The 13,279-nt window shown below is 41.9% G+C and overlaps 1 protein-coding gene across 3 annotated transcripts in view; it reads left to right on the forward strand.

The window, feature by feature from the left end:
* luzp1 (leucine zipper protein 1) overlaps window positions 1-12,849 on the forward strand; it is a 149,460-nt gene extending 136,611 nt beyond the window's left edge. For all 3 annotated transcript variants that reach the window (XM_043717399.1, XM_043717397.1, XM_043717400.1), the window contains one exon: window positions 6,751-12,849. In XM_043717399.1, coding sequence (XP_043573334.1) covers window positions 6,751-6,789 — 39 coding nt within the window. In that variant the 3' untranslated portion in view covers window positions 6,790-12,849. The remainder of the gene's footprint in view (window positions 1-6,750) is intronic.
* Window positions 12,850-13,279: the final 430 nt, after the last annotated feature.

The following is a 13,279-nucleotide window of genomic DNA, read 5'->3' on the forward strand; positions in this document are numbered from 1 at the left end:
AGCCCTTGAGGCATTGTTACATAAATCATCAGACAGCAAGCATTTTTATCAAGATGCTGTTTCCATTTACAGATCTTCTGTTATTTCTTCATTCCTTCACCCCAATAGGCTTTCTATAATATGCAGTTTATGCTTCTGTTCATTTCTTATATAACAGACAAGGGGAGGTGATGGTCTAGTGGTATTGTTGCTAGATTCAGAAAACACAGGTCATGTGCTGGGGGCCAGTGTTTCCGATGAAGGGCTTTTGCCCGAAATGTCGATTTTCCTGCTCCTTAGATGCTGTCTGAACTTCTGTACTTTTCCAGCACCACTCTAATCCAGGCCAGCGTTTCACTCCTGCCATGGTAAATGGTGGAATTTGAATTCAGTAAATAACTGGGAATTAGGGGTCTCCTGACTGTGGAACATTTGTCAGGGGAAAAAAACCCATCTGGTTCTGGTTCATTTTTACCCTCCTTTTAACATAAGCAATAGCTTTGACCCCGTGTCTGCGTGGGTTTCCTCCGGGTGCTCCAGTTTCCTCCCACAGTCCAAAGATGTGCAGGTCAGGTGAATTGGCCATACTAAATTGCCCGTAGTGTTAGGTAAGGGGTAAATGTAGGGGTATGGGTGAGTTGCGTTTCGGCGGGTCGGTGTGGACTTGTTGGGCCGAAGGGCCTGTTTCCACACTGTAAGTAATCTAATCTAATATCCTTCAGGGAAGGAAATCTGCCATCCTTACCTGGTCTGGCCCACGTGTGACTCCAGACTTACAGCAATGTGGTTGGTTCTCACCTGTCATTTGGGCAATTAGGGATGGTCCATAAATGCAGCCTGGCCAGTGACACCCATATCCCGTGAATGAATTTTAAAATGACACAGATACATATGGACTGCTCTGCTGGCTCCCAATTGCTGCTGGGATTTGGGAAAGCTGGGAATTGTGTAAAGGAAAAAGACAGAAATTTGCATTTGTACAGCTACCTGGTGCATCCCAAAGCCCAGTACAAAGGAAGTACTTTAGTTTGCAGATAATCACTGCTTTTATGAAAACGCTGCAGACAAAGCTCCTCCAATCAGAAATAAAATAGCAGAGCCCAATCATTGGTTCTGATATAGCTGGAGGTCCGCAGAACTGTGAAGAATTCCTTTTCTCTTCCTTCTAATCATGCTCTTGAGTGGAAGCAGCAACATGATCAAGGGGTTTGAATGATCTCTGGTAACATTCTTTCAAAACCTCAAATGTCCTGCAGCCTTGAGTTTAAGTTTCAGACTTGTTTAGATTATGTATAATGTCCACAGATTTCCATTTTCTTTGCTTGCTCTCAGGCCGTGTGTTTCGACTTTTCCGGTTGTGAGTTCACTTGCTCTGTTGTTGCTAGGTTGTTAGACATTAGTTGCTGCTAAAGGTATGGCTGGTTTTCTCAGTAGGAGCTGACAATAAAAGGAAGGATAGTATTCCTTAACACCCTCTGGAATCTCCAGGAATTAGATTTGCCTTTTACTGTGACTTAGTTGCAGCTACACTTGGTCTCAGGTTCAAGACCCACTTCAGTTCATGACACAAAATCCAAGGCTAACATTCCAGTGCAGGGTTCTGAGAGATCTCTGCACTGACAGAGCTGCAGTCTTGTGAATGAAGTATAATGACAAGGCCACCTCTGCCTGCTCACGTAGATGTAAAAAAAAAATCCAGTAGCACTATTTTAAAGAACAGCAAGGGAGTTCTCCCTAGTATCTAACAACCTAGCAACAACAGAGCGAGTGAACTCACAACCATAAAGCTCCAAACACACGGCCTGAGAGCAAGTAATTAAATTGGAAATCTGTGGGCATTTTAAATAATCTAAACAAGTCTGGAACTTAAACTCAAGGCTGCAGGACATTTGAGGTTTTGAAAGAATGTTACCAGAGATCATTTCAAACCCCTTGATCATGTTGCTGCCTCCACTCCATTAATTTCTGTTTAACCACAGAATGCATTACATTGGAATGATTGAAAGGGTTGCCCAGCAGCAGACGTGACTATGTAATATGTTATACCTCTGCATTTAAAGCTGTCAAGATACAGCTTTCTGGGTATAATTGGGCCTGTGCACGCATGCTATGCGTGGAATGTGTGTTATGCAATGTCAAAGGCGGCCTTGCAGACACAAGTGACGTTCAGCTGGCCACATCTGGCTGATGCTTTTCGATTCACTGCACTCTTTAAGACCGATGCTTTACCAAACTGAGCCTGTTTAAACACGAGGGCCCATTAACCACCCAATTATTTCCTGAATCAACTGGAAAGTTAAACAAAATATAAAAGGAAAAGGAGGCAACCTCTGATTCATCTCCCAGCTTTGTTTTTTAAGATGCATCAGGGATTTTGCAAAGGCTTCCTACTCTGGCTGCTAGGAGAGAGCAAGTCTGAAATAAACTCTCGTTTTTTTTGTCTGTTTGTCTATTTCACCCGGTACTGGAAAGAATAACAACTCTCTTCAAAACTCCATTGAAAGCATTACCCCCCCAGCAGCTGAATGTATTTAACTCTGTGATTGCTGGATCATTATTTACCGGAGGGTATTAGGGATGGGAGTAAGAGGGGTTAGCCACAAGCCATAGATTAGTGATTAAATGACTAAACGGGTTCTACAGCAGAGTGTCTTAAGGTTTGTCCTACTGTGACCACATGTTGAGGTTTGAAAATTGTCCAAAGCCCCCACCCAAGTAAGAATTGTTGGGGGTGGGGGAGACTCATGTCACTGGGGGTCTCTCAGTTCACAGGTTTCACAGTCAGTAGGAGCTTCATGGTAGCTCCACTTGGATTTCTGATCCCCACTTTGGGAAGCTGTTTGCTGTCGTATGTTTCGAATGGACAGAAGGATCATATCTACAGAGAGGGGGAAACTGATGGGATTGCTGGTGATCTAGTCAGGTGTGTGTGCAGGATGCTGGTAGGGGAGGAATGGTATTTCCAAATCATCTGGCAAAGTAGGTTTCTTTCTGCTTGTCCTCTGGACCATCTGGGAGTTCCTTCTTTAGTAATGCCTTTGGTGGCATAAGTACAAAGCCCAGTTCAATCCAGTTCCTTATTCCTAGGAAACACACTTGTTTTCAGTTCATTTGCTACAGTACAACAACCAATGGACTAAATGCTTTTCATAGGAGGAACAGCAAATGCACTAACCGGTGGGTGTCAGGGTAGTTTCACTTCCTTTGGCTAGTGAAACGAGTTGGTGGTCGAGTTTAAGTGTTGGGTGGAGGGGGCTCCTGCCCAGTCCTACACTAAATCCATCTCCATACCCCATTCCCACTCCGTACTGGGATGCCAGGAACACCTGTCAGAATCACATTCCCCAAACGGAGCCTGCTGTCGTCTTCCTGCCCGGAGAGTCAGTCTGGCAGAAGAGCAGAGACCAAAATCGCAAAAGTAGTTTGTTGCCAGCACAGCAGAAATTCTGCCAAACCCCCTGCTATCGGCTGCTGTCAGCTGGGCTCTACCTGAGGCATTCTCCCACCCTCACCCCAGCTCATCAGGTAAGACTCCCCCCCCCCCCCCCCCTCCACACCAGCTTTCCTGCAGCCGGAGCGAGGATCCGGGGTGCCCTATATTGCACCAAATCACAGCTGGAGGTTGCATTGTATTGACATTATAGTGCTCTTGAGGTCAGGCATATCATTGCTGAGGCTAACAGCTCCTCAAGGTACGTACGGTCGGAGAAAGACTTTACTGTGTGTTCAATGTCATGTTTCTGGAATACGAATCCTACTGATATGACAACTTCCACATCAGAGAAAACAGGACTGTTTTCTTTTCTTTATTCTTGCATGTGATGTAAGCAAGGACAGCATTTGCTACCCATCCATAATTGCCTTCAAACTGAGCAGCTTACCAGAACCATTTCTGAGGCCAGTTAAAGTCTGGAGGCAGATGTAGGCCAGACTATGTAAGGATGGCAGATTTCCGTCTAAATTATTAACCCACAGCTCCACAATTCAGGGTTGTAAAATGTCTGTGAACCAAACAGATATCCAGACCCCTTGAAGAAGGGTTATGCCTGAAACGTTGACTTCTCCACCTCTTGATGCTGCCTGGCTTGTTGTGTTCTTCCAGCCTCCTGCCTGTCTAGTCCAGACACTTTGGCACCAGAGTCGCAAACTCACAAATTCTAAACCGACTAACCTTTCTTAACAAAATATAATTTCAACTTAAAGTCATACATTGTTCTTAACGCTGGCCCTTTTTGAAGTGTGGTAGTCTTCTGTCGAACCCCATAGTTGCAGGATTAAAACTTCAGCTGTGTGCCTGTCCCTTTCCTCCACAGTATCCAAAAACAGATGTCTTTGATTTTCAACTTTGTCGCATTTTAACTATAAAACATCATTGCGTTCAATTATATTTTGGCAGACTAGACTTCAGCACCCTATTCAGTTTGATATAGATTTCAATATCTGGATTTGAGAGAGTCAAAGAGATGTACAACACAGAAACAGACCCTTTGGTCCAACTCATTCATGCTGACCAGATATCCTAACTTAATCTAGTCCCATTTGCCAGTACTTGGTTCATATCCCCCTAAATCCTTCCTATTCATATACCATCCAGATGCCTTTTAAATGTTGTAATTAGCCCAGCCTCCACCACTTCCTCAGGCAGCTCATTCCATACATGCAACATCCTCTGTGTGAAAAAGTTGCCCCTTAGGTGCTTTTTAAATCTTTCCCCTATCATCTTAAACCTATGCCCTCTAGTTCTGGACTCCCTCACCCCAGGGGAAAAACCCTTATGTATTTCCCTCACGATTTTATAAATCTCTATAAGGTCACCCCTCAGCCTCTGACACTCCAGGGAAAACTGCCCCAGCTTATTAAGCCTCTCCCTACAGCTCAAACTCTCCAACCCTGACAACATCCTTGTAAATCTTTTCTGAACTCTTTCAAGTTTCACAACATTGTTCCTACAGGAGGGAGACCAGAATTGCGCGCAATATTCCAAAAGTAGCCTAACCAATGTCCTGTACAGCCTCAACATGACCTCCCAATTCCTGTTCTCAATGCTCTGACCAATAAAGGAAAGCATACTAAATACCTTGTTCACTATTCTATCTATGGAACAGGAGAATCGACGTTTCGGGCATTAGCCCTTCCTGAAACGTCGATTCTCCTGTTCCCTAGATGCTGCCTGACCTGCTGCGCTTTTCCAGCAACACATTTCCATCTCTGATCTCCAGCATCTGCAGACCTCACTTTCTCCACTTTTCTATCTACCTAAGACTACACTTTAAAGGAACTATGAACCTGCACTCCAAGGTCTCTTTGTTCAGCAACACTCCCCAGGATCTTACCATTAAGTGTATAAGTCCTGCCCTGATTTGCTTTCCCAAAATGCAGCACCTCGCATTTATCTAAATTAAACTCCATCTGCCACTCTCCAGCCCATGGCCCATCTGGTCAAGATCCCATCGTACTCTGAGGTAACCTTCTTCGCTGTCCACTACACCTCCAATTCTGGTGTCACCTACAAACCTACTAATTATACCTCCTATGTTCATATTCAAATCATTTATATAAACTTAGTCCTGTTATCAGCAGACAAAATCAGCTGGTGTCTCAGCATGTGCCAGTGATTTCAGTATTCAAAGAGTTGCCATTTACCAAATAGCTTTAAACTACAACAAAAGCAAAAAACTGGTGCTAGAAATCTGAAATAAAAATAGAAATTGATGGAGAAACTCCCAGCATCTGTGGAGAGAAACACAGAGTTCATGTTTCTAATGTCTGATATGACTTTTCTACAGAACTTCTATATAAGGCTGAGATGGATACATTTTTGATTTGTGGGGAATCAAGGATTTGGAGGAAAGGACAAGAAAGTGGGTGTGAGGAAGGTCGGATCAGCCATGATCCTGTTGAATGGTGGGGCAGACTTGAGGGCATGATCGGCCTCCTCCTGTTTCTATTCCTTATGTGGTTTTATGGTCTTAAAACTTCAACTTCCAGTACTTTCTGTAAATCAGGGTGACACAAGGCAGGAATCAAAATGGGGTCATGAGCAGAGATGTTGATATTGTGAGCTCCAACATAGCAATGGACAACCCCAGCACCCCAGCACCCCCTTCTCCAATAATTCCTCTGCTACACACACACACACACACGTGCACGCACGCACAGACACAGACACACACACACACACACACAGACACCAAGAGGTAGTGATAGTTTTGAAGCCTTCAAATGGGGTCACAGTGGGCAAAAGGTTGGGAAGTAGTTGTGAATGGTTTAGGTCTCCATTCTGTACATAATCCAGTCACCATTTTAATCCATTTATGCTCATTTTGTTTATAAATGAAGAGTTTATTAATTAAATGAGAGAAGCCCTGCTGTGTAAGATATACATTATATATCAGATACTTACACTGAAGGAACTATTGAAATATTTTCAATTCTAATTCCATCTGCCTCCGATGGTGGGTCAAATAATGTATGAGCATATGTACACATATGCATTTTTCCAGAATATGGGACAAAATTAAAACTGCAACAGGTATAAGAAGGCAAAGACATTGTGAAAAGGTGACAGTGAGCTTGGGTTTTCAAAAGAATGTCCATTGAAAGAGCCAGAGACTCTTAATAGTTGCCTTCTCGCAAGGCTGTAAAACCAAATGCTTAACCCTCAAAGACTAGAACCAGTTAACCACAGAGAGAATATTTGAAAATGCAACACTAAACAACATCTTACACCTTGCAAACAAAGGACTAACATTGTCTTCCTTTGATTTCTAGGGCATTCTCTCACAAATAAGGATGACGTCCCGACGGTGAAGCCTCTGGTATTGACCTTAGCGGTCACACTACAGTTTTTAGTGTTAATTAAAGCACTGTATAAGCTTCTGCAATATAGGGATCATTTTCATCCTGTACACTCTCTGAACTAAAGCAATCATATTACACCTATATTTTTCTAGAAATGATTACATTTGGAAGTAGTTCTACTGGCTGTTTGCAATAGAGAATGGTGGGGAAAAGGCAACAGTTAACAATCTCTCTCGGGGGAAGGAGAGATTGGTTATTCCTCTGTCACGGTGTGGACTGAACTGAAGATAGAGCCTGTGAGAAATTCGCTGAGCCTGGCTGGAGTCACATGCCCTTGGAGTTACTTTCGGCGGGAAGTAAAACGCTCAGGAAATCCAGATTAATGCAGTAGAATCCAAAGTTCTAAGGTCAATTCAGTCATCCAGTAATGGATGGCCTGAAGTGAAAGTTGTACAATTATGCATATCTGATTTGAAAAAAAAAGAATCGATAAGGCCTCTGAGTGTTAATAGCCCCCACCAGTGTAGCAGTATCATTCGGTGCTGAACAAGCAACCAGTATGTATATAACTGTTCTTTGTACTTAAGTGAAAGTTTAGACAAATGCTTTTGAAAATATTTTTTATTTAAAAAAAAGCAGCAGGGGAGACAAGGTAAACCAAAATATGCCTAAGTACCACAATCACTAGTTTGCTGTGTACAAATTGAAGGAAGTTAGAATGGCCTCTAAAGGTTAAAGGTCAAAGGAATCTTAAGGGGATCAGAATGCTCAATCTACTATTTATCAAATCCTTAACATTTATGGCTACTAGTGTATCAAAGGCCATTCTAACTTCTATTTTTTTATGTTGTATATGCAGTGAGCAGGAAGAAGCAGCAAAGTGCTAATTGCGATTAAGAGTTTCGTCTTCCTTGTCTTTGAGGTAATTCGAAATGATTAACCATTGACATCCTCCCTTCAGCCATTCCATAGTGACACCAGCTAGATGAATTACACTGGTCTTTTCCAGGTTTTTACATTCTTGTACTCCTCTATCAAAATGCTTCCAACATTCCCCTCACTCTCCTTCCCCTGGAGAAGGGTACAGGGGGAGCACATCATGGCCCTTAGCCACAGTCAACCACAAATGCTAAAGAGCATTTCATGAGAGCACAACTCCCTGACATTGAGGAAGCAGTTATTATCAACAGGAGCCACACTGCACAGAAAACCCATCCCCTTTAGCGCTTTACACCCGTGAGAGTTAAAACCCCTCACGGCTCTGATAAACCCTTTGTAGAATTTGAATCTCTTCTTTCCCTTCTCCTATAATTGACCTAATTCCCAGCCCCAAACTGAAACAGCCATTCTTACATCCTCTACCAACATTCTCTTCTCCTCCGAGAAGAGTCAGCTTCTAGACTTTCAAAATCGCCACATTGCTCACCTGTGCCACCTCAGTCTGAAATCAGTTGGTCATGTTTGTGAGCCAGAATGATATCACTAGCCGCCTACCCCCTCCCCAGTGATGAATTTGAAAGTGTTGGAGATTCTGCAGCTTCACAAGAAACGCTCCCACCTTATCTCTGCAGTGTTGGCTGCATTCATCAATAGATAGTCAGCCTTCAGTGATCATTGAGGATGCTGGTCCTGCATGTACCTGATGCACCTTACAACGTGCATCTTCCTAATCCCACTCTTTCTTAAGGACAAGGTAACTCTGCTGCAAATGCCCAGGGAAACCACACTCTTTCAATTTGCCAATGCATATTTGAAGGATTTGTTATCCATCTTTAGCAAAATTAATATTACGTTTTGGTTCGGGTCAAATTATTGTTGGAAGCAGAAGACACATCATAACGACATAATAGTAGATTCTTCATAGTCAGAACTGCCTCAGGAATAGCCAATATACCTGAACATAATCTCCCCACATCATCCACCAACAGGAAACTGAAGGCAACTTTGTGATTTATGTGAAGTTCACGATCAAGGTAACAAGCAGTATATATCCCAGTCAATTACTTTTAACAATTGGTGGAACACAATCATATCTGCCCAGAAAAATTTGATATTAAATAGTTTTATTTTTTATTAAATCTCCCAGTGTAACCTCAGCTCAGGTTGTAAACCTGTGAAAGTTTATATGTCCAGTCAGCTATTTGGCCCTCCAACCATAATAAATGATTCCCAAAACGATATTTGATACATCATCAATTAAACAATTAATCCATTCATTCAGGTCAAAGTCTGAGAAACTTGGTGGAACTGTCACAATTTTAACAAAGAATGGGCAATATTTGGTTTACAAAGTGCACCTCAATATTGGTGCAGTCATGAGTCTGACCTTTACAAAGGTGTTCACTGGAATATTAGCATGTTTTAGCAGAGACAGCAATTGGAACTTTCACCATGGGTCTGTGTGAGTGACTGAGGAAGTTAGATAGTAAAGAAATGGAATAAAGTAAAATCAACTAGGTCTTCACTGCTACATAGTGGCTCCCGAATGCATGGCCATTCCCTGTGAAGACAGCATCAGATACAATGTTCTCTGAGTGAATAGACAAATAGATGATTGGGGAGGTCAGAGGGCTTTTCAACAGTGTCTGCAGAGCTATGCCACTCCATAGAATCAACAAGGACTGGATGGACTGAATGGCCTCCTTTTGTGCCATAATGAAAAAATAAAAATCGTTAAGAGAATTCAAAAAGCTTTCTGAGCGTCCCAAGCTTTTTCCTCTTTGACAATTGATAACTAAGATTTGATTTTGCGGCTGCCTCTGAACATTCTATGGACAAGAACCATCCTTACTCTTCAAATGAATTCTCACTAATAGATCAGAAAATCTAGAAGAGTCACAGTCCCATTTTGAATTGAGTATCTTCTAAATAGTGTGCAGTAATAGTTCCGAACTTATCACCTCAGTGAGGAGATTCTTGGATGGTTTCAGCTTCTGGAGCAGTTTACCCTCTGTTTGCCATCTAGTGACCACTGCAGTCACCTAAGGCCTTTTCCCAAGGATAGGATCGAGCTGGACTGCGGTGTATTGCTCAGTCAAATAACCAATAGAGGCTCAAGTGAGACCTGACGATTGGGTGAGCTCATGAATAATGACAGTCAACATTAAGCACAAATCTCAGCCTGACTTAGCAGCTTTGGGATAAGGGGGTTAGTGGTGGGGCACAATAAACAGTTTAAAAAACAAACAAATTTTATGTTTTAATAATGATTACAATTTGGCATCTATACAACAAAGCTTGTAATTGTATTTCATTAATCCTATGCCCATAGCATGATCTACAGTAAGCGTAGGGTTACTGTGGGCCTCTTATGATCAAATTTCTCTTTTATTCAGTCATCGGACATGAGCATTGCAGGCTGGGCCAGCATTTATTGCCCGTCCCTAGTTGCCCTTGAGAAGATGGTGGGCTACCACCTTGAAACTCTTGACACTCACCACCTTGACTTGTGCATGATCCAAGAATAGCTTAGTCCCTGGGTAACAGTTGCAGATGAACCCTGGTTCAATTAGCATTTACCGTTAAATGGCAGCTTCTGGATGGCAGCTATTTCTAAGCAGATGATGCCATGTCCAATTGTGATAAAATCTTACAGCACAGGAGGAGGCCACACATCTGTCACACTTGTGCTGGCTCAATTGGAAGAGCTATCGCATTTTCTCGCATCCCTCATTCTCTTCCTCATTCTTGCTACTTAGGTGACCTCAATAATGAGGACTTGTCACAGGTTTAATATTGATGAATAAAGAAAGAAAAATAAATCTAGAAATTCTCCCTAGCAAAACAAAGGTGAGATAATAGCTCCCAGTGTACCACGTCCAGGTTATGTCTCCAAGCCATTTCTTGTTTTTCAATTGGCAGAGCCCACAATGTGGGTCCACCCAAAACAGAAATAGAGAGAAATTTATCCAATTAAAATGTACATCTACATTGTATCATTATAGAACTTCTCTGGACAACATGAACTGCCTCAATTTTCTTTCCCATTGAAAAAACCATGTTTTTAAACAAAAACCATGTCATACATCAACTGAGGTACTCTGCATAACCAAACTCACTTAGAAAATTTCACACTTTTAATTTGAAGGAAAGAAAGTGTAGTACCAAAAACCAGAAGAATTACATAGGCACCCTCTTCATTTGTCTAACAGCTCTAGGTTGAGAGCTGAGGTATTTGTGAATGTCCACCCACCAATGAACAGGAAATTGTGTCCAGTCACGGAAAGGGGAAGGAAATGCAGGCTGAACTGCCAAAATAAAATCTTACTCTTCATTGTGTTTAGTTTCTTAACAGTAGAGTAATATTCACAGTATTTGCATCAACCCAAAAGACAAAATCAACAGAATAGCAATGGCTATCTTGCTTGAATGCTTTGTCAAACTCACTCTGTGCCATACAAAATCTAGCTACTCCTTATTTAATAAAAAAAAGATGACATCAGAAGCAGGCCTTGTTTTAAAGGATACAACTATAGATTTTGTCTTGGATATTACTAAATAAAACTTTCACATTTGTATTGGACATGCTCAAAAAAAAACTCAATGCATCATGAACATTATCCTTAGAGACTGTCCCTTTGCTACAACGTAATTGTGGAGTATCGCATATTTGTGTTTATACAAAAAGCTACACTTGAAGTTAAGCCACACTTTGAAGAGGTCTTGGCATGTGTCAGGAGTGCGAAGTGAAAGTGGATGACAGTCAAATAGAAAGTGGAAAGTAATGACACGACTCTAACATGAGATGGTTTCCTTTTCACCAAACTCAGGTAATCTCTCCAATTCAGTCCACATTTTTGAAATCCAATTCCCCCATTCTGGACACTTGCCCTCAGCACCTTCACCATGTTGATGTCAAGCAGAATGTAACACAGTGGTTTCTGTTGTCAGCTCTGTTCCTATTCCTGACTTCAGGTGTGTGAGTCATCACACTCTCCCCTCAGTCTTCCCTACAACTATTACGCTTTGGAAACCAAAGCTTGGTGCCATTTTATGCCTGCTACCTGGTTTGGCCTACTTTGACTGTCCTGTACTTTTCCACCTCGTTGGTGTCCTGAATTTTGTCCAGCCTTCTCAAATAAGACAACAGAAGCTGGATTTAACACTCCTGTGGGTAGTTCAGCTCAAAAGGGTGCCCCTAGTGGAAGATCTTGGAGTTTCAGCCTCTTCTAATGTGGCTCCTCCACCATGGACCAGATTTACCCAATAGTGATGCTGCGTTGGTGTAATATTTCACTGGAATGAATCTCTGGAGCTGGGAATAAGGATGTTTGGGAACGTGGCGCATGGCTTAGCCATAATGTGTTCAAATGTACTATTCACTCTGCACGCATCCCAGTGATTAGCCAAGCCATGAAATGCAGAACACGCTCACTTCCGTAGAACAAAACTTGCACAATTGTACTTTCCTACGAACCGCGTCTAAAAATGTCATATAAAATGTATCATGATATATTGAAAAGATATTTTAAAATAAGATAATGATAATGTTGAATAGCATTACAGCCTTAATTCACACTGGCCTTGAAATTATATCAATGTGTTGCTCTGACATTTCTCTTTCTCCTGTTTTAGGTAGGGCAATATTCCACTCACTTTAAGGAGATTAACCCCTCCACTATAATGATTGAAAGGGAAATGTCAGTCAGTGTAATTTCAGAGCCATTATAGACTGGTACAGCAGTGACATTCAGATTAAGCAGCGCTGGTGCCTGTTAACTGCGTAGATGCACATAGTCAGGGACTGGCTTTATGTAAAAGATTTTCTTTCGAAGCAGCAATTTTAATAGTTTAAAACAAAAGACCATAAATGTCATAATATGATGTGTGACAAAGTAGTTACAGTAACATTATTTATTTGGAAAAATGCATTCTATGTATTTTAAATGGCTTGCGATACCATACTGTACTGGTCTATTCCTCATGCATCTGCAAGAACTTCAGGGCAAGCAGCTTACACTTAGTGTCCAGTGCATGTTTACCATGTTGCTCTTCCTATGGAGCCTCTGCATGTTTTCCTCCTGACTGTAAACTGTCCACTGCACAATTAAAAAAAATATAACCATAAAATATTTGGTAATAATATGTTTGTCTTTTTAGAATGCGAATCAAAGTAATACAATCGGTACCTTATTTAACAAACAGTACAATTTCATTGGAGGCAGTTCAGAGAAGGTTCACTCAGATGGTCCCTGGTATGGAGGGAGTGTCTTATAAGCAAAGGTCAAACGGGTTGGGACTCTACTCACTGGAGTCTAGAAGACTGAGAGGTGAACTGGATGAAATATTTTGGGGCTTGACAGGGCCAATGCTGAGAGGATAGTTCCCCTCATGGGAGAATCTACAACCAGGCAGTATAAGCATTCAGGGGTACCAAATTCAAGCTGAGAGAGGGAGGAACTTCTTCTCTCAGAGGATTGTGAGTGTTCAGAACTCCTTGCCACAGAGAGCTGTGGGGAAGAGTTCCTGTATATGTTTAAGGCTGAGAAAGACAGGGTCA

This window comes from Chiloscyllium plagiosum, chromosome 27, assembly GCF_004010195.1.
Source record: "Chiloscyllium plagiosum isolate BGI_BamShark_2017 chromosome 27, ASM401019v2, whole genome shotgun sequence".
Classification (NCBI taxonomy): domain Eukaryota; kingdom Metazoa; phylum Chordata; class Chondrichthyes; order Orectolobiformes; family Hemiscylliidae; genus Chiloscyllium; species Chiloscyllium plagiosum.